Source organism: Nannospalax galili, unplaced genomic scaffold, assembly GCF_000622305.1.
Source record: "Nannospalax galili isolate Female #2095 unplaced genomic scaffold, S.galili_v1.0 scaffold158, whole genome shotgun sequence".
Classification (NCBI taxonomy): Eukaryota; Metazoa; Chordata; class Mammalia; order Rodentia; family Spalacidae; genus Nannospalax; species Nannospalax galili.
In genome coordinates this window covers 3,336,419-3,358,443 of record NW_008345290.1, presented here as the reverse complement: position 1 = coordinate 3,358,443, position 22,025 = coordinate 3,336,419, and the positions used below count along the sequence as shown (strand labels likewise).

Below are 22,025 nucleotides of genomic sequence, written 5' to 3'. Positions count from 1 at the left end.
CTTTAAATTATTCAAAAAATTCCACCAGAAAACTCCTCGAACTGATTAACACTTTCCGTAAAGTGGCAGTATACAAAATTAATATATGAAAATCAGTAGCCTTTCTATATACCAATAACAAGCAATCAGAGAAAGAGTACAGGGAAACCCTCCCATTCACAACAGCCTCAAAATAAAAATATCTCAGTATAAACCTGACAAAAGACATCAAAGATCTCTACAATGAAATTTTTAAATCTTTAAAGAGAGAGATTGAGGAAGACAGCGTGAGATGGAAGGACCTCCCATGCTCATTGACTGGAAGAATTAACATTGTGAAAATAACCATCCTACCAAAAGCAATATATAGATTCAATGCAATCCCAATCAAAATCCCCATGACAGTCTTCACAGATTTAGAAAAAAAAATCCTAAAATTCCTATGAAAGTACAAAAGACCTTAGAGAGCCAAAGCAACCCTGAGCACAAAGAGTAATGCTGGGGGGAATACCAGATTTCAAACTATATTACAGAGCTATAGTCAAAAAACAGCATGGTACTGGCACAAAAATAGACACATAGATCAATGGAACATAACTGAAGACCCAAACATGAGTACATGCAATTTCAGCCACTTGATATTTGACAAAGGTGCCAACAACACACAATGGAGGAAAGACAGCATCTTCAACAAATGGTGCTGGCAAAACTGGATCTCCACCTGTAGAAGAATGAAATTAGATCCTTATCTTTCACCTTGCACAAAAGTCAACTCCAAATGGATCAAAGACCTCAATGTGAAACTGGAAACTCTGAAACTGTTTGAAGAAAACATTAGCAGTAACTTACAAGATATAGGTATAGGAAAGGACTTTCTAAATCAGACACCAGTTGCTCAGGAATTAAGGTCAGCAATCAACAAGTGGGACCTCATTAAACTAAAAAGCTTCTGTAGAGCAAAAGAAGCAATCAAGAATGTAAAGAGAAAACACACAAAGTGGGAAAAAAATCTTCACCAGTGACACATCTGACAAACATTTAATATCCAGAATACATAAAGAACTCAAAAAACAAAGAATCAAGAAAACAAATGACACAATTAAAAGATGGGCTAAAGTTCTAAACAGAGAGTTCTCAAAAGAAGAAATAAAGATGGCTAAGAAACATCTTTAAAAGTGTTCAACATCATTAGTAATTAGGGAAATGCAAATTAAAATTACCTTAAATTTCATCTTACCCCAGTCAGACTGGCTAAGATCAAGAGAAAAAATGATACCAAATACTAGAGACGATATGGAGAAAGGGGAATACTCGTTCACTGCTGGTGGGATTGCAAACTCATGCAATCCCTACGGAAAACAGTGTGGAGAACTCTTAAAAAAAATGGGGGCTCGGCGGTTAAGAGCACTGACTGCTCTTGCAGAGGACCCAGGTTCAATTCCCAGCACCCACATGGCAGCTAACAACCATCCATAACTCCAGTTCCAGGGGATCCAATGCCTTCTTCTGACCTCCATGGGCACTGCACAATATTGGTGCACTTACACACATGCAGGCAATACACTCATACACATAAACTAAAAATAATGAAAATAAAAATTTTTTACAAACCTTCCATTAAACAAAAATCTGAAAATGAACCTACCATATGACCCAGTTATACCACTCCTTGGCATATACCCAAAGGACTCATCCTATTGCCAAGAGACTTATACAACTATATTTGTTGCTGCTCTTTCACAATAGCTAAGAGCTAGAAACAACATAAGTGCCCTCAACTGACAAGTGGTTAACAAAACTGTGGTACGTTTATACAATGGAGTTCTACTCAGCAATAAAGAAACATGAAATAATTAAATTTGCAGGTAAATGGATGGATCTAGAAACTGTTATATTAAGTGAAGTAACACAGACTCAGAGAAACAAGACATATGTTCTCCCTCATTTGTGGATCCTAGCACCAAATCCTGTGAGTACATATCCTGATGTAACAGCAAGAACCAGGAAAATGGAAGGGAACCAGGGAGGTAAAGGAAAAGAAGGAACCTGAGAGAGAATAGTAGGAGACAGGTGTTACAAAGGGAGCAACGGGTAAAAAGGGGGTAGTTAAATGGGAGGGGGAGAAGGAGGGATATACAAGGAACTATGGGAATTAAGGGGAAGAAGGAGCTCAAGAGAGCTGGGATCACAGCAGACAGAAATTATCAAGGGTGAAATGGAGAAAATGGGGACATGTTAAATGGGTAAGTGGAGGGAGGATAAGACAGGGAGAGAAAGAGGAGAGATAAATAGTGCCTAGCTAGTATAAAAAACCAGAGGGAATCATATTAGTCCAAAAATCTACTGAAAAATTACACATACTATATCTCTACATGAGTTCATAAGTATAGCTGAAGACTACATAACAAGAACACAGCCTTTGAGTTGTTGGTTAGAGTAGTCCAAGAAACTTCCAAAATTACACAAGCTATTGCCACAGTCTTTAGTAAGACCCTACTGCTGAAGACAGAACATACTTTGGACACAGGATTTGGAGCAATGGAGCTGAAACTGACCTGGAAGGCTCCACCCCTGAAGGCTAGCTCTCATAGCTTTGGAGAACACCATGCAAGCTACTAAGGGAGAACATCAATTGACATCCAACCCCAGCTTCAAGGCCTAAAAAAAAACCACATCAATGACCAGTATAGCAAATGACACTGGTGCAAGGTGGCACTTTTATCTTACGCATAATCAATAGCTACCTAATTGGACTGAAAGCCCACTCAACGGGAGGAAACTAGTGTGTGGTACTGTAAACAGCCAAATACACATAGGTGGAGAGGTCATAGATCTTAGAGAAAACTCCAAAGTTGTCACAACCCTAGACAAATATAATTTCTTACTATGAGCAAAATATGGATCCTTAAATTTATAGACAAGTATCCCACCCATCAAAAATGCTTCTTTTTCAAGAGAGAGAGAGAGAGTTCCACAACTAGTCACAGAGATTGTCTGTGTATTGCCCAAACCTAAGTCACACACCTAGGTTCCAACCTCTATACCTAAGGATCATGGAACATAGAACAAGGGATGAAGAGAACACTAATGCATCTTTCAGTTCTCATCGGTGAAGCTCCCTCATGTAAGATCCACCCACCCAGGGCTCAGGGACCATTGTGTAAGAGTGGGCAGAAAGATTGTAAGAGCCAGGGAGGAGGTGCATTAACATATGGAAATAGTCCTACAGGCTCCTGGGACTTTTCTCGATGAACCTACAGCAATGGTGTCAGCAAGCACAAGACCCATGCAAACTTAAGCAGACAAAAACCCAGCACAGAACTGTGGAAATCAACAGCAGGCCCCAATCTTAGTCAAAGAATTATTGGCAGCTAATTACTACTGGGTGAGAAAGGGCTGATCTTCTAAAAGAGAGGGACTCTCGATAGGCTGACTAGATCCAATGGATTGACTTACACTGAAGGACATCTGGGGACACTAACTTTACATAATAGGCATTAACACAAATGACAGAATGTATAAAATCTGGGGGTGGGGACATGGGAAGGTGCCAAAGGGGAAAGGGGGAAAGAGGTATAAAAATTATTGTCTGTAAAAATTCAGTAAAAAAATTCTTTAAAAATAAAAGTTGGAGACAAGGGAAAAAAATTTACTAACTAAAAAAAGTCCAGACCCAGATGGAGTCATTGGTGAATTTTACTGAAACTTCAAAGAAGAACTAACACCAATGTTATCTCAAATTTTCCATTAAATAGAAAAGGAACACTGACAAACTCATTTTACTAAGCAATATTACCCTCCTACCAAAAGCAGAAAGATACAATAAGGAAAATTACAGACCAATTTCCCTGATGAGCTTAGATGCTAAAATTCTCAACCAAATACTTGCAAACATAATTCACTATAATCAAAAGTCATTCACTAACATCAAGTTGGCTTGACTCCAGAGATACAGGGACCTGTTCAATAGAAGTAAAAAAAATCACTAAATGTTAAAAATTATATAAATGGACTCAAAGACAGAAATCATGTGGTTATCTTAAGAGAAGCAGAAAATATAACATTCTTTCATGTTAAAAGACCTGAAAAACAGACAAGAACAAAATTATCTCAACATAATATTCTTTTTTTATTATTCCAAATAGAGGCAATTTTTAACACATTTTTCCTGAAATAACTTGAAGCAGGTTACATAAAATATATATATACCAAAGTTTAAGGAGGGTAAATAGGAATAAGAAATTAAAGGCCAAAAGATTTGTCAACATGGGATCAACTTTGATGGAATAATGAAGATTTCCATTAGCTCTGGGGTTTTTTTTGGGGGGGGGGGATCCTAACAAGTTTATTGGGCTTGCTAACAGAGCATTTACAGCTGCGCTGGAAAGTCCACACTCAAATATAGATCCTGTGACTTCCTGACAGCTGCAACACAATAAATTCTATATGTGACAAACCTATAGCCAGCATTATACTAAATGAGGAAAAACACAGCATTCCCACTAAGATCAGGAATAAGACAAAGGTGTCCACTACCTCCACTCTTATGTGATATAGCACTGGAAGGCTTAGCAATAAGACAAGAAAAGCAAATAAAAGGGACTCAAATAGGGCTGGAGAGATGGGTCAGTGGTTAAGAACACTGATTGTTCTTACAGAAGACCCGGGTTTGAATCCCAGCACCCACATGGCAGCTAACAACTGTCTGTAACTCCAGTTCCAGGGGATCCAACAGTCTCTTCTGTTCTCCACAGGCATTGCATGACATGGGTGCACTTACCTATGTGCAGGCAATACACACATACACATAAAACAAAAATAATAAAATATTTTTTAAAAGGGACACAAAAAGGAAGAAATCAAAGTATCTGATTGCAAATGAAATTATTTTATACACAAGAAAAATCATTAGTCTTTCTATATACCACTGACAAACAAACTGAAAAAACAGGGAAATAATCCCATACACAATAACCTTAAAAAAAAAAAAAAGAGCCAGGCATGGTAGTGTACACCTTTAATCCAGCACTCCAGAGGCAGAAGCAGACAGATCTCTCTGAGATCAAAGCAAGGTCTATATAGTGAGTTTCAGGCCAGCTAGGGCTACAGGGAGACCCTGTCTCTAAAAGGATGGATGGATGGATGGATAGATGGATGGATGGATGGATGGATGGACAGACGGACGGAACGAACGAAAGAACTTGGAAGAAACCTAAGGGTGTAAAAGACCTCTATAATGAAAATTTTAAAACACTGAATTCCAGTGACATTCTTCACAGAAATTGAAAAGAAAATTAAAAATCATGTGGAAGCACAAAAGACCCTGGATATGCAAGGCAATCCTGAGCAAAAAGAACACTGCTGGAGGTATCACCATACCTTATTTCAGGTAATACCACAAAGCCACAGCAATAAGAACAGCATGATACTGGCACAAAAAGACATAGTGACCAATGGACTGGAGTAGAGGCCCCAAATACAAGACCATTCAAGACCCACCTGACTTTTGACAAAGATGCCAAAATACACATTTAAGAAAAGATAGCATCTTCATCAAAAGATGCTGGGAAAATTGGATATCTACATGTAGAAGAATGAAACTAAATTGCTCTCTCACCATGAACAAAAATCAGCTCAAATGGACTAAGGACCTCAACATCAGACATGAAACTCTGCAATTTCTAAAGGAAAAAGTCGAGAGTACATTACGAGACATAGGCATAGGTAAAGACTTTCTGAACTCACTCAGATCACTCAGGAAATAAGGCCAATAACCAATAAATGGGACCTCATGAAATTAAAAGGCTTTGTAAAGCAAAGTAAACAGTCAATCAAGTGAAGAGACAGCATATAAAATGGGAGAAAATCTTTTCCACCTACATATCTGACAGAGGATATGTCTAGACTATACAAAGGACTTAAACTAAACATTAAGAAAACAAAAATGGGCATTGGAACTATAAGAAGAGTTCTCAAAAGAAGGACTATAAATGGCTAATAAATATTTTTAAAGTGTTCAATATCATTAGCCATCAGGGAAATGCAAATTAAAACTATTTTGGAAATTCCACTTCACCTCAGTCAGAATGGCTTATGATCAAGAAAACAATGAAAACAAATGCTGACAAAGAATGGGGAAAAGGAACCACTTACCCACTGTTGGTGAAGTATAAATTGGTGTCACTGCTGTTGCACTGTGGAAATCAGTATGGAGAATTCTCAAAAAGCTAAAGGACTCTATTCTCCTACAGAGATATTTGCACATCCATGTTCACTGCTGCTCTATTCACAATAGCTAGGAAATGGAATCAGCCTAGATGTCCATCAACTGATCAATGGATAAAGAAAATATGGTACATATACAATGGAATTTTATTCAGCTATAAAGAAAAATGAAATGATGAAATTTGCAATTGGTGGAAAAGGAAACTATTATGCTAAGTGAGGTAACCCAGGCCCAGCAAGACAAATGCCACATGTTCTCATATATGGATCTTAGCTTCATATTTTTAGATCTTGATGTTTAATATGGACTATTTGTAGAGTCAGAAACCCAGAAAGAGCCCACAAGAGGGGAAAGGGAAGTGGCTTTAGGAGGAAAGAGGAACACATGTACTATGAAAGTGGCGGTTGGGGGATACTGGGTGTTAAAGGTTTGAGGGACTGGGAAGGGAAGATAAGGACGAGAAGGAGACAGGTCAGTTAAACAAGACTAAGGATGTATGAAAAAGCCCTATGGAAACTATTTTGTATGATAATTAAAATCTGTAATTTAAAAAAAAAAAAGGAATGTGAACATGGGTACCCTGCATAGGTGGACAGTGCTTCCCCCAGAAGACATGAGTTATTAAATGAAAATCTCAGAGCTACCTGTGAGATACCTTTCTGCGAGTTATTGGTCAGGGAGACCCCAGAAACCCCCAAAATAGCACAGACTAATGCCATTTTTCTTGGGTGCCCATAAAAAGTAATAGAATCCTACTGCTGAAGACACAACACATTTAATTACAGGACATACAGAAATCAGGCTGGAAGTGATCTGAAATTTTCCTCCCTGCTGGCTAGCTTTCGTAGCACCAAAAGGGGTTATCTAGGCCACTGGGAAAGAAAAGTCATCAGGTATCACCCAGTGGTGAATCTTGAATGCTACATTATCTTACCTGGCAAGATGCACCCATCTGGTGCAATAATGGTGGTAATCAACTGCTTTATGCTTAGATTTGAGGCCTGCTCCACAGGAAGGAATTCATGCCATGTAAATCTGGTCAAAGGTTTACAGCTTGGGAGGTCATAGGTCCTAGAGGGAAACCTACTACTATTGTTTTGCTGGATGGACATGTTGTCAAACTGTCTTCTAAATACTTATATTTATACCCATAGATTAGTGCTACTCTCAACCTTGGCCAGAGAAGCTTTTTATTATAGTGGGCAGCAGTTAATACAGTAACTTGGAACTGGTCCAAGAGCTGAAAATAAGTGACTGTTGAGTATTCAGCTTTTGATGGCACATTTTTATCAACCCTTCCAAGGCTCAGAGACCATTACAGAGGAGGGGGCAGAAAGAATGAAAGAACCGGAGGATAAGGACAACTGCTGGGAAATGCTGTCTTCTGGACTTATATATGGCTTTTTGTGCTCATGAACTCACTGTAGTTATGGTTGCCTACTTGTAGAAGGTCAAGTCAACAAGATCAGTTAACACTCTTGCAAGGTAGCACTTAATTGGACTCAGTGGGTTGCCAAAAAAAAATTACAGGACATATTATGTAGTGCCCAGAAAGATCCGGAGAAGGGGTTGTACAGGATCAAGATACACTGTATATGTATATGAAACTGTCAAATAAAAGATATTAGAAAGAATTAAAAGCCAATTAAAATTTTAAATTTTTTAAGGCATAAGAGGCTATTTTAAAAAAACAGCTAAAAAGCAGTGTAAACTTAAATCTTACTGTTTTAATGTTAGGAAACACAATAGGTACAAATCATTTTTATACTTAAACATGCAAAGAACATTCTACTTAAGTCTAATTCTCAATTATGGTAGAATCCATATTTCCTATCAGTCAAGATTTTTATGCTTTTTACTTTATCTGTAAGGACTTTTTACTTTATATGTAAGGACAATTGGCACCATTTTTACCAAGAAAAAAACTAAAACTCATGATTAACTTAAAGACCACTAATTTTGGAGGCCAGTGCATCATTAGTCTTCCATTAAGCTTCGCTGTTAGAGTCACTTTTCAAGGATATGAAGGCTACTAGTGCTGAAAACACTGATTCGCCATTGAGCCTACAGGTGTCCAACCTGGAGACTGGCAGAAGACAAAAGATTTTGTCTTCACGTTGTGTCTGTGTCCTTTAAGACTTTAACCTTTGGGTTATATATGAAAACAGACTATTGAAGGAGCAAAAAGAGGTAGCACCCAAGTTCTGGAATGATCTGTGCTTATTAACAAAAAGAAAGTATTTCTTCCTTATCTCTCTTCCTCATTATTCCTGTCCTGTATTTGTAACTCCTCAGCATGCTGGAGTTGAGAGGATAAATTGCAAGTAGAAGCTCCACTTTTCCATTTTTTGGCCAATAAATAAAGCTCTTTTTTCTGTCACTCAATCTCTTGGGAATGTGGCTTGATCAAATGAGAGCAAAATCTAACCCTTTTCTGCTACACTAATAAATAAAATTAGACTCAATTTTCTTTTAAATTTATATTTTGGTTTAAAGATGGTTAATAAAAAAGCAAAGAGAAAATTTTATACTATGGATCTTGCTCATGCCTCGGCATTACTGACATTTATGGTGGAGGATTCTTTGTTTGGAGGAGAGGGGAGTTCTTCTGTTTTATATAGAGTAAGACATTTACCAACAGTTCCTTTGGCTTTCACCCACAAGGTGCCCATAGCACCACTTCCATTCATGACAACCAAAAGTATCTTCTTTCAATGCCTGCTGTCTCCTGAGAGTGGAGGTGTGGAATATAAAAAGCCACTCCAGGTTGATATCCACTTATAAACATACATTATCAATTGAGACAATATTGCTCCCACATGAATGAATGAAAAGTAGGTTTGGGGGAGCAAGGGAAATCTTAGTTATTACAATGGTTCATAGTCCTCCTAAGTCCAACACTACTTGAAAACATATACAGAATATCTATGGAATAATATTAAAATAACTTGTGGGAAAAAGCTCATTAGGAAAAAAGTTAGTAGAAAAGAATTAGTCCAAATATGCTTCTTAGGAGGGAATAATGACAAAAGCCAGCAAGCTTAGTCAAAAGTGAGCTCCAAGTTCAGTAACAGACCCTGTTTCAAAAAAAATAAAGTGGAGGAGCTGGAGAGATGGCTCAGCAGTTAAGAACACTGACTGTTCTTGCAGAAGACCTGGGTTTGAATCCCAGCACCCACATGGCAGCTAACAACTGCCTATAACTGCAGTTCCAGGGGATCCAACAGCCTCTTATGTCTTCTGCAGGCATTGCACAACATGGGTGCATTCACCTACATGTAGGTAATACACACATACACATAAAATAAAAATAATGAATTTAAAAAATATTTTTAATAAAGAGAGCAATAGAGGAAGACACACCCAATGTTCACCTCTTGACTTCCACAAGCACAGACAAACACACACTCATATAACACACACACGTTTTGACAAAATTGGAAGAATCTATTAATAATCTCATTTTAATAATGAGACATGCCCACCCTATGACTTACCACTCTAGCTCAAAGTATATGACCAAAACTAATGATTCAATAAATCTAGAAGACCTGTTTAAGGATTCAAAGTAGTAAAAGACTTGAATAAGAATTCAAAGAAGTTTCATTTTCAGTAGCCAGACACTACAAACAATCCAACTCCTTAACAAAGGAAAACTGAAAAAAAGATGCTATCTTTGTATCTTGAAATACTGCACAGCTTGTAAAAAAACAACCAATAGACTAACACATACAATATGTTGCATATAGGAAACTCAATACATATAATGAAGCACATACTACAGAGTTTAAGAAGAGGCAAATTAATCAATGATGAAAGTCAAAATGATAGCGACCTCTTTCAGACTACTAGTGAATTGACTAAGTAGGGGCCTGAGGGAATTTTCCAGGGTGATGGGAGTCATATTTTGATCTGAGTATTAGTTATATGGATGTGTACAAATTCACAAAACTGTTCATCTAAGATCTTGGGAGATATACATATATATATATATATATACACATACACACACACACTTTACTTTCAAATGTTATAGATCAAAATAAAAGGGAAAGTACAGAAAATTTGCTCTCCATAAAGATGACTCTTGCAGATTTTTGTGAATCAATGTCAACAACGAAGTCTATTTTGTTCATTATTTCAATGCTTAAAAAGTGTCTGGTACATATCAAATATTCCAAATGTTATTTATTTGATTGGAATATTATAATCTTTACTTTCTTCTCCAAATTTCTTGTGGCCAAATACATATAACATAAAATTTGGCATCTTAACTATTTTAGGTGTACAGTTCAATGGAATTCTGTTTTCTATCCATCACTACCACCTATCAATGGAATTCTGTTTTCTACCTATCACTACCATCTATCTCTGTAACTTTTAATCTTGAACTAAAATTCTATATCCACCAAACAATTCCTCTCCACTCTTGCTCTCCTCACAGTCCCTAGTAACTATCATTCTACTTCTGTCTCTATGACTTTAAGTGGATTTATAAGTAAATTTGATGGTCAGATATGTGAAATTATGTTGTTTATCTGTCTTTTTATTACTGACTTTTTACTTAGCATGTCCTAAAAAAATCATCCAATTTGTAGCTTATGTCAGAATTTCTCTCCATGAGTATTTTAAGTGAACAAATTTATTATGAATATACTTTATACATATTCTAAAAATCTGCCTCTTCCTTTCAAATAGGCTCCAAATTCCAAAATCTATAAAATCTAAGGTATAGAAAAGCTAACAGGCAGGTGAAATTATTACAACCAACAATACAGCCTACCTTTTTTGGATCAAGATTCCCAAAAACTGAATTGGCATGGGGGCAAACTTCAGATAATGAGCAACCAATCTTCATAATATCCTTGTTTCTACTGATACTCTAAAAAGAAAACAGAGAAAGTCTAAGATTCAATAAATTATTATTAGACATATATAATTGAGAGTTCTAAGCATATTTAAAGGCTTTCATAGCACTAGAAAAATTTATCAAATTCTTATGTTAGTATTTTTTCATGATTCAAATGAATTATTATAAGACTACAAGCTACAGAAAACGGTTTACTGGCCAGTGAGTTTAAATCACTTAGATTTGGGGCTATAAAGATGGTTCAGTGGGGGCTGCAGAGATTGCTCAGTGGTTAAGAGCACTGACTGTTCCTGCAGAGGACTCGAGTTCAATTCTTAACACGCACATGGCAACTAACAACCACCTGTAATTCCAGTTCCAAGGGATCTGATTCCCTCCCTCTTTTGACTTCCACAGGCATTGTACAACATAGGTGCACTTACACACTCATACACATAAAAAAATAATAATTTAAAAATTAAAAAATAAGGGCCAGGTGTGGTGGTGTATCCCTTTAATCCCAGTACTGGGGAGCAGAGGCAGGTAGATCTCTGTGAGTTCAAGGCCAGCCTGGTCTACATAGTGAGTTCCAGGCCAGCTGGAGCTACAGGGAAACCCTGTCTCAAAAAGCCCAAAAACTAAAAAATAAAAACTACTGAGTGCTGGAAAGATGGCTCAGCAGTTAAGAGCACTGGCTGCTCTTGTAGACGATCCAGATTTGATTTCCAGCACCCACATGGTGGCTAACAACCATCCACAACTCCAGTTCTAGGAGATCCACCACCCTCTTCTGACCTCTGCGGGTACTGCATGACACAGGTACACTTACATACATGCAGGCAATACACTCATACACATAAATTTAAGTATTAAATATTTTTTAGAAAGATGATTCAGTGGTTAAGAGTACTTAACCTCTTGCAGAGGGCCTGGATTCAGTTCCCAGAACACATATGGAGTTTCACAACCATCTGTAACTCCAGTTCCAGGGGATCTAACACTTTCTTCTGGCCTCCAGGACTACCAAGCACACACGTGGTGCACAAACATACAGCAGGCAAAAAACTCATACACATAAAATGAAAGAAAGAAAGAAAGAAAGAAAGAAAGAAAGAAAGAAAGAAAGAAAGAAAGAAAGAAAGAAAGGGGGCGCTAGGCATGGAGGAAAATGCCTTCAATTCCTGCACTCGGGAGGCAGAGGCAGGTGGATCTCTGTGAGTTTGAGGCTAACTTAGTCTACACAGTGAGTTCCAGGCCAGGCAGGACTACATAAGACCCTGTCTAAAAAAATATTAAACCACTTAGAATTCAAATAAAAATACCAACTATTAGTAAATCATACAAAGCGGGTTCCTGAGAGACTGGATGGATGATTCCAGGGTTGGTGGTGACAGAAAATAAAGTACTCAAAAAAAGAATTGAGAGGTTTAAAGGACAAGTAACCAACCTATGTTTTTTGGCCAACTTTTGTCCTAATGGCCAGAGCTGAATAACTTGGGAGGCAAAAAATAGTGACATCAATGAATTACAACCTGTGGAATATCCACAAATCAATATTCACATACACAAATGACTAAATAGTTAAATGGCAGAGAAGAAACAACTCTTCTTTATAGAATAACGATTAATTAATGCAGCAGGAATACAGAGAATTGAAAAATCAACATTAGGGAAGTACAATACCAAGAAGTAGTAAGAAATTTATGAGTGAAGAAATTGAGGAGAAACAATGCTAGTCAATCCAGTGTACCTCTTGCTAAAAACATCAATGACAAAAGGAAAAATATTAACAATGAAAAAAATTTACCATCTCAATCAAATAGATCAAGGCTAGCATAAGAAGACACAGTGATCCCATGAACCCTCAATATGATGCACTCTGACACCATCTCTGAGTATTTCAGCTAATTTATGAGAAATCATCCAAATTAAGGAATACTCTATAAAAATGGCTAGTATTCATCAAAAACATCAAAAGTGAGGAAAATCTGACAAAGTATCAAAGGTTGGAGGAATCTTAAGAATACAATGAGGACTTTTAGAATGGATCCTGGAACAGGAGCTATATTTTATCACTTATAGAGGAAGTTCACTGACTCCCAGTTTAAAATATAGCTCCAAATTTAATAAATAGTTTCACAAGATAGACTGAAATCAAAGTCTAGAAATACATTAACAAACACACAGCCAAGGGGGCTGGAGAGATAGCTCAGTGGATTAAGAGCACTGGCTGCTCTTGCAGAAGACCAGGATTCGAATCCCAGCACCCACATGCCAGCTAACAACCATCTATAACTCCAGTGCCACGGATCCAACACCTTCTTCTGTCCTCTGCAGGACTGCATGACATGGGTGCACTAACATACATGCAGCACAACACTCATACACAAAATAAAAAAATTTTAAAAACCAAATACATAGCCAAAACTCATTTGAAATGTAGCTAGTTTGACTCAATGTGTGTTGTAAGTCTAAAATACACATTGAATTCCAAAGATGTAATATAAAAAAATACAAAACATTTTATTCATATTTTATACTAATTGTGTACATGCTTTCTTCTAAAACTGGAGATGGAATCCAAGGCCCTCACACACACTAGGCAAGTACTCTACAACTAAACTACATTCCCAGTCCCTTTTTATTTTATTGGAGACAGGGTCAAACTCAAGGTCCTCTTGCCTTAGTCCCCCAACTAGTTGATACTACCGATGCATACCACCACACCCAGCTTGCTGATTAGATTTTGAAACAGTATTTTGGATATATTAAGTTAAATAAAAATATTTAAATTATTTTTCCCTATTCCCCTTTCTTTCTTTAGGGCAGCTGTTAACAATATTTTTAAATTAACTAATAGAGCAACAAATGTATTTCTACTGTGACAGCACTGGTCTAGGAATTACCATTTAAGTTAGTACATGATGTTCCTAAATAATGAGCTTATACAAATAATTTGTCAGCCATTATTGAGGCACTGTTGAGTAGCATAGGTGCCCTTAATACACAAAGGACATAGACTCGCAACATGTGTGCTCCTTTTAATAAATAGAGCATAAGGGCTGGAGATGGCTCAGCGGTTAAGAGCACTGACTGCTCTTGCAGAGGACCCAGGTTCGATTCCCACACCCACATGGTGGCTACAAACCGCCCTTAACTCCAGTTCCAGGGGAATCTGAAGCCCTCTTCTGACCTCCACGGCATTGCACAACACAAGTGCACTCACATACATGCAGGCAACACACTCATACACATAAAATAAAGGTAGTATTTTTTAAAAAATAAATAATACGTAAATAGAGCATAAGTAGAGACACAATTTACCACAAATTCTATGACTAACACACTCCTCCAGGTTTTTTTTATAGTTTTTAAGGACTCATGGTTAATCATATTCTTCTATAACTTCTCATGAATTCTGTTCCACACACTGTAAACTTAACCCACCCAAAGCCAGAGGAAATGAAGAGAACTATAATTTTCTTTCCTCCCGTATCATGTACAGTTGACAAAACCAAAAATTCATCAGCAACTGTGTGCATTATAGACATTCACCTTCTTTGGAACCCAAGAATTTTATTGCTTAACTTTGTATTTAAAGTTGAATATACTTACCTAACTTACAGTCTGCCATTAGACATTAGAAATATTTTGGGCTGAGAGACAGCTCAGTGGTTAAGAGCACTGGCTGCTCTTCCAGGGAATCCAGGTTCAGTTCCCAGTACTCACATGGCAGCTAACAACCATCTTTAACTCCAATTTCAGGAAATCTAACACCCTCTGGACCTTGTGGGAAATGCACAACATGGGTGTGCTTACATACATGCAGGCAAAACACTCATATACATAAAATAAAGATAAATTTAAATAACTTCAAATAAGTTAGAACTATTGCACCAGTACTCCAAATTTCAATTCACATTCAACCATTGGGGGGGGGGAAAGGACTAGGTGTTCTTTTTCATCTTCTAGAAGTATCTGGAAGCTTTTCCCTCTATCTTTATTCCTTTACAATCTGCGCCGGCTAATAAGCTAAACACTTTCAAGAAAGTTTGTTGAGCTGGCAGAAAAGCACTCAGAAAGGTCCAGTGTCTGACATACCATCTTAAGCTATCCTACTATACAGCCTCTAACAAAACTAGGCTGTCCCAAATACCTAGCAATAGAACTGTTTACCTTTATACCAAGCAAATTGAAAAAACACCAAGTTTCTGAATGTGACACTTGCTCAGGCAGACTTGGAGAAATTACTGCTGTGAAACCTAAAGTTCTTTTTAAATGTCTAAAATGTTAAAAACAGCAGGAACTATGGTGATCCCATTGTGCTAAATGAGTCTATGAGAGGATTAAGTATGCTTTCTGTATAAAGGAACAAAAAATTACTGTGACTGTGTTAAAGGCACAAAGCTAAACACAGGGTCAGAAAGCTGGGTTTTTATGAATTTTTTTGAGCAATTAAAAAATGACAAATTAAGCCAGCGTGGTGGCACACACCTTTAGTTCCAGCACTCAGGGGGCAGAGGTAGGCGGATCTGTGAGTTCAAGGCCAGCCTGGTCTACATAACGAGTTCCAGGCCAGCTGGGGCTATAGGGAGACCCTGTCTCAAAAAACCAAAACAACAATAAAGACAAATTTAAAAAACTTATTTTTCAAGAAACAATCTTATGGGGCTGGAGAGATGGCTCAGCAGTTAAGAATACCGACTGTTCTTGCAGAAGACCTGGGTTTGAATCCCAGCACCCACATGGCAGCTAACAACTGTCCACAACTCCAGTTCTAGGGGATCCGACAGCCTCTTCTGTCCTCTGCGGGCATTGCACAACACGGGTGCACTTACCTATATTCAGGCAATACACACATATGCATAAAATAAAAATAATAAAATATTTAAAAAGAAAAAAAAGAAACAATCTTATAAAAGACCCCTAGGTGGAGCTGAAACTTCACAAATACAGTAATCTGTAGCCTCTTCAGTTTATGCAATCAAAGGTGACCATATTAAACATAATTTTAAGTCACACTCTTGTTTTCCTGATTGACTGTTGTACTGCAATCGTATTGCTTGCGTTGTAATCGTCTGACTTATAATTCTCCTGTGCTAAGTAATTTAATAAAAATTTAGTATTGAGGAGCTGAGGAGATGGCTCAGTGGTTAGGAGCACTTTCAGCTCTCTCAGAGGACCCAGGATCAGTTCCCAGACACACATGGCAGCTAACAATCACCTGTAACTCCAGTTCTGGGAGATCCAATGCCCTCTTCTAACCTCTTACATTGCATGACACAGGTGCACTTACATACACACAAGCAATACACTCAAATACATAAAATAAATGTTCAAAGAAGTTTAGTACTGAAAATGACAATATATTGTATTTTGTTGAGCAAGACTTAGGTTACAAAAAGGGAGGGAATAAAAGATAAACCATCCAAGCTTCAATTTACCTGGGCCCAAAATGTTACGGCATCTTCTACATGACTTCCAACCACGTCTTCAACTAAAACCAACCACAATGCAAAGAAAATTAGGAATTGACCAATATCATTTAACTCTTACACCCAAAATAATATTTAGTGTCAGTACCTTTGTTGTAATGTGTATCTTCATCCATTTGGACAGTTCCTGAAAAACTAACAATTCAACACCTTGAATTAGGCTTTAATAATCCATCTATTAACAATGAATAAAGACTAAAGCATATAATGTTCATATTCTTATGTCTGTTCTATAAAATTATCAAATTCAGCTGGGCATGGTGGCGCTGGCCTTAAATCCCAGCACTCTGGAGGCAGAGGCAGGCAAATCTCTCTGAGTTCAAGTCCAGCCTGGTCTACATAGTGAGTTCCAGGACAGCTGGGGCTACCGGGAGACCATCTCAAAAAGACCAAAAAAAAAAAAAAATTATCAAATTCAAACTCTTAAAAATTATCTCACATGCCTTTTTTCCATAATTCTTTTATTTTTTCTGAATATATTTGTAGTTTGCAATTTCAAAATATATAATCTGTCCCTAACTTTATCCAAACTTTGTTTTACACATAATTCATACCCCTTTTGATCACTTACATAATAAGCCAGTATTTTGAAACAATGTGTGTGTGTTTTTTTTATGTCTATGAGTGTATTGCCTGCATGGATTTAAGTGGCACCCATGTTGTGCAGTGCCTGAGAAGGCCAGAGGAGGCCGTCAGATTTCCTGGAACTGGAGTTACAGATGGTTGTTAGCCACCATGTGGATGCTGGGAATGGAACCTGGATCCTCTGCCCTCAAGAGCTCTTAACCACTGAACCATTTCTCCAGCCCCATCATTCATAAATCTTAAAAAAATATAAATATGTAACGTTTTATCAGCATTCAGTTCCAAATAATTTTCTTTCCCCCCCCCCACTAAAATATCTAGAAGGTGTCTATCAATAATCTGAGTGAATTTGACATTAGCTGATACACTTTTCTTTTTCTCTACCTCTGCCCACCAACGCTAGTTTTAGTGGGGGTTTATTTGGAGGTTTTGGTTTTGGGGTTTGTCCTTGAATTTTACCTCAAATAGTCTATACATTACAACACACACATGACTAAACCCGATCCACTTTTTGTAAATGTGGATTACCAAACAGCGAGTCTAAGCCGCCCTCCCCTTCGACAAGACGCGGGCAGCTGGCGGAACCCGTTCACTCGTCTCTACCATGATTTTAAAGGTTACAAGACAGAGTCCGCTGAAACCGGACGCTTCCACCCATCGGACCTCACAGAGAGCTCGCGGCGCCGGTCTGCTGAGCCGCGGCCGGGCAGCCTTCGCGGAAGGCCTGGAAACACGCCTCACCTCATTCTGGCACACACACCCCCCCCCCCGCAGCCAGCGAGGCCAACCCCGCCACCAGGACTAAACTGACCTCGCACTTTCCGACTCGGACCCGCTACCGAAGAGCCGCTGGCCCCACATCCCAGTCCCACTGCCAGCAGCCCACCACAGGCCGGACTTCCACCGCAACGCCCACGTGCCGACGCTTATGCTTACCGCACGTGCTTCGGGGGCCTCAGGACCGGCACTGCGCTTGCGTGAGCGTGAGCGTTTCTGCGCCAGGACGGTGCAGCTGGGTCACGTGGCACCCGAGCTTCTAGGGCCGCGACGCCCCCGCCACCTGCCACCTGTACTCGGCGACGCCCCCACCACCTGCACTCGGCAAGCAGCACCCAGGGTTGCACGCTGAGCATTAATAAGACCGAGCCTGCGCACCTGCTGGCCAATGGTTCTTTTTACCCAACGTCACGACGTCACGACGTAAGACCTCTATGTGGCATTGCGTGGGTCTTCCTAATGTGTGCGTGGAGATTTTAATTTCACAAAGCTTTAAAATTGGGAGAAGCTGAACGTTCTTTTCCAAAGGAGAAAGGAGAAAACGCGCTAAGTGAGAATGACTTTTTTCAGAGCAATAACTTTGCACGCCTTTCTCTGCGAAAGCTTAACCCCCACATTGTTTAACATTGCATGAAGAATGGGGGAGACGGGAGTTGTTTCATTGTTTCCCGTGGCATTAAGGGAGGCAAGGAATTAGTGTACCTTAGTCATAGGATTGCATGCAAGTATTAGACTTGGAGCAAACATTGCACAACTGAAATCTATCTCCAATTAAATTTGATGTTTTGCAAGGCTAGCGGAGTAAACCTAGGACCTCCTGCAAGCAATCACGCTAGCAAGGTCTGCCGCAGAGCTACCTCGGAGCCCTCCAATTAATTTCTAACAGGTTGACCTATAGTGTGCATAAACCCCATATATTTAAAAATGCACGCAGTGTTGACATTTTTATACACCATTGGAATCAACTCCACAAATAAAACATCTCCATTGTTCTCAGAAATTATTTTCATCTTCTGAAAGTTATGGGATCATAGAATGCCCATTTTATCTGGCTTCTTTCAAATGCCATGATTCTTTTAACATAATTTCATCTCTTTGTGTATCAATAGTTTCTTGCTTTTTACAGTCTTTCTATAATTTTGTGGACATTTGGGTTGTTTTCACTTTGAAGTTATTTCCAAGAAAGCTCCAGTGGTGTCCAAGTCTTTCTGTGGACATTTGCTTTCATTTATCTTGGGTTAATTGATGTCTGATAGTGGAATGACTAGCTAATAAACTGTGCATGTAAGAAGCTGCTAGGCTCTTTTACAAAGTAGTTATACTAATTTATATCACCACGAGAAATGTTTAAGAATTCTACTTGCTCCATATCCTCATCATCACTTGATACCATCAATGTTTTTAAGTTCAAATATTTATGTATAGTAGGGAACAACCTTGGGCTTATTTGCATTTATCTATTAAAATATCAAGTATTTTTCTGTATGATTATTTTTCACATATATCTCCTTAGGTGAAGTATTTATATCCCATTTTTTCATTTTTTTAAAGATTTTATTTTTAAAAACTTGTTTATGTATATGAGTGTTATGCCTGCATGTATGTAAGTGCACCTGTGTTGTGCAATACTCTGGGAGGACAGAAGAGGGTGTCAGAGTTACAGATGGTGGCTAGCCACCTTGTGAGTGCTGTGATTTGAAACCGGATCTTCTGCAAGAGTAGCCAGTGCTCTTAACCACTGAGCCATCTCTCCAGCCCAGATTTCACTTATTTTTTATGAGTATTTGTAAGTATGTTAAGTGCACCACATGCATGCCTGGTGTTTGCGGAGGCCAGAAGAGGGCACTGGATCCCCTGGAACGGGACAGGTTAAGGATGGGTGTTAGCCTGCTATATCGGTGCTGAGAACTGAACCCACAGGGCTGATCCAGGAGCTGGATCTCTCTCTCTCTCGCTCTTGCTCTCCCTCCCTCTCTCCCTCTCTCCCCCTCTCCCTCTCCCTCCTCCTCTCCCTCCCTCCCTCTCTCCCTCCCTCTCTCCCTCCCTCTCTCTCCCTCCCTCTCTCTCTCTCCTCTCTCCTCTCTTCATTTAAAACTTTATTAATGGATAGCCTGGTTTAGTTGACTTACTATCATATAACAATATCTTTGATTCACATTTCATTAGGAAGCACGTTAAGATGCCAGTTCCTGCTGAGGATGTTGGTTGACTGGATGATTAACACAAAGCAAGTTCATCCTGAATTTCTAGGAGCCAGAAAAAGAAAATAACCCAACCTACTTCTGTAATTATGTAACTTTTTTTTTCTTTTTTTCTGTTTTCTTTCCAAGACTGTGATTTTTCTCTAGAAGTTCAATTTGGTGATTTACATTTTCTGTGGGACACAGGGCTGTATGGTACGAGGCTGTAGAAGATAGAAAAATCATGGATGACCTCTTGGTGCCTGGGAATGGGAAAGGCCCAACATCAAGGCCTAGGTGCCCAGGACCACGTGGGGAGTTAAGACCACAGCTGGCCATCAAGGGAGGTGGGAAGACCATTCTTGAGAATTAATCCTCCCAAGATTAGAATCTGCAAATGACAGAAACCTCTCCTGTCCCCAAGCAAAGCCACTGCCATGCACATGCTGGGACCTCAGGGGAGGGACTTGTGGGGACTTCAGCCACTCAGAGAAGGCTGAAACTGCTGCTTAGCATGGGGAACTCCTCCATCCTCCCATCTGCTCCACCATCAGCCCACCACCAGAGGAATATGGAACCATGGTTCACAGTTGGGGACCACAGCTACACACTCCCAGGAAGAGAGCACAGCTCCGGGTCTACAGGAGGGAACCATAGCCCCAACTCATGGGAGGGACCACAACTCCAGATTCTAGGTTTATTTCTCTTTACAAGACCAGGTCTCACATAGCCCAGGATGGCTTCAAACTCACTGTGTAGCCAAGGATGACTGTGAACTTCTCATCCTCCTGCTTCCAACCTCCCGACTGCTGAGATTACAGGCCCAATTTTATATAGTGCTTGGGATCAAACCCAGGCTTCATGCATGCTAAGCAAGCACTCTACCAAATGAGCTACATTCTCAGTCCTGATTAGACTTTTTATCATTGACTTTGATAATTCTTTACATACTGTAAATATAACTCCTTCAGATTTGCAAATATTTTCTCCCAGGCTATAGCTATTTTTTTATTCTCTAACAAGAGTAATTCAAAGAGCAAGGGGCTGGAGAGATGGCTCAGTGGTTAAGAACACTTACCATTCTTGCCAAGGACAGGAGTTTGGTTCCCAGCACCCACATCTGGTGGTCCACAACTGCCTGTAACTCCAGCTCCAGGAGATCTGACATCCTATTCTGGCCTCTGCAGGCACTGCATTCACATGCACACCTCACCTCACATAAAATTAAAAATATAGTCTTTAAAAAACAAAGAGCAGAGCTGGAGAGATGGCTCAGCAGTTAAGAACACTGGTTGTTCTTGCAGAAGACCCTGGTTCTAATCCCAGAGCCCATATGGCAGCTAACAACTGTAACTCCAGTCCCAGGGGATCCAACAGCCTCTTCTGTCCTCCACGGGCATTGCATGACACGGGTGCACTTACCTACATGCAGGCAATACATTGATACACATAAAATAAAAATATTTTTTTTTAAAAAGAGCAAAAGTATAGCCCCATTTGGGGCTATGCATAATATGAGTAAGGCCCTGGGTCAAATCCCCAGCACCAAAAAATATAATAAAAAGTTGTTAATTTTTTTAAAGGACAAGGTGCAGGAGCTGGTTCTGTCCTTCCACCATATTGTTTCTGGGGATTGAACTCAGGTCATCAGGCTTGGCGGGTAAGTGCCTTTACCCACTGAGCAATCTGACCAGTCCAAAAGTTGTTTATTTTGATTAAGTCTAATTTATTGTTTTTGTCTTTTAAATCTTTCTTTTGTGTTGTTCCTAACAAATATCTAGCTAATAGTTTGCATTTTTTCCTATATTTTCTTGTGAACCATATATTTGCTTAGGCCCTACAGGTCTATAATAGTGTATCAAAGTTAATTTTTGTATATGGATATCCAATTCTTCCATCATTTGTTGAAAGCACTGTCATGTCTCTACTGAATC

General features: G+C 39.0%; 1 protein-coding gene across 1 annotated transcript in view; it reads right to left on the bottom strand.

Moving 5' to 3' along the window:
- Window positions 1-16,677, bottom strand: part of Stk31 (serine/threonine kinase 31) — a 95,709-nt gene extending 79,032 nt beyond the window's left edge. Inside the window, exons 1-3 of the mRNA XM_017800239.2 lie at window positions 16,638-16,677; window positions 16,499-16,551; window positions 10,989-11,087 (exon numbers count right to left, since the gene is read on the bottom strand). Coding sequence (XP_017655728.1) covers window positions 10,989-11,087; window positions 16,499-16,551; window positions 16,638-16,665 — 180 coding nt within the window. The 5' untranslated portion in view covers window positions 16,666-16,677. The remainder of the gene's footprint in view (window positions 1-10,988; window positions 11,088-16,498; window positions 16,552-16,637) is intronic.
- Window positions 16,678-22,025: the final 5,348 nt, after the last annotated feature.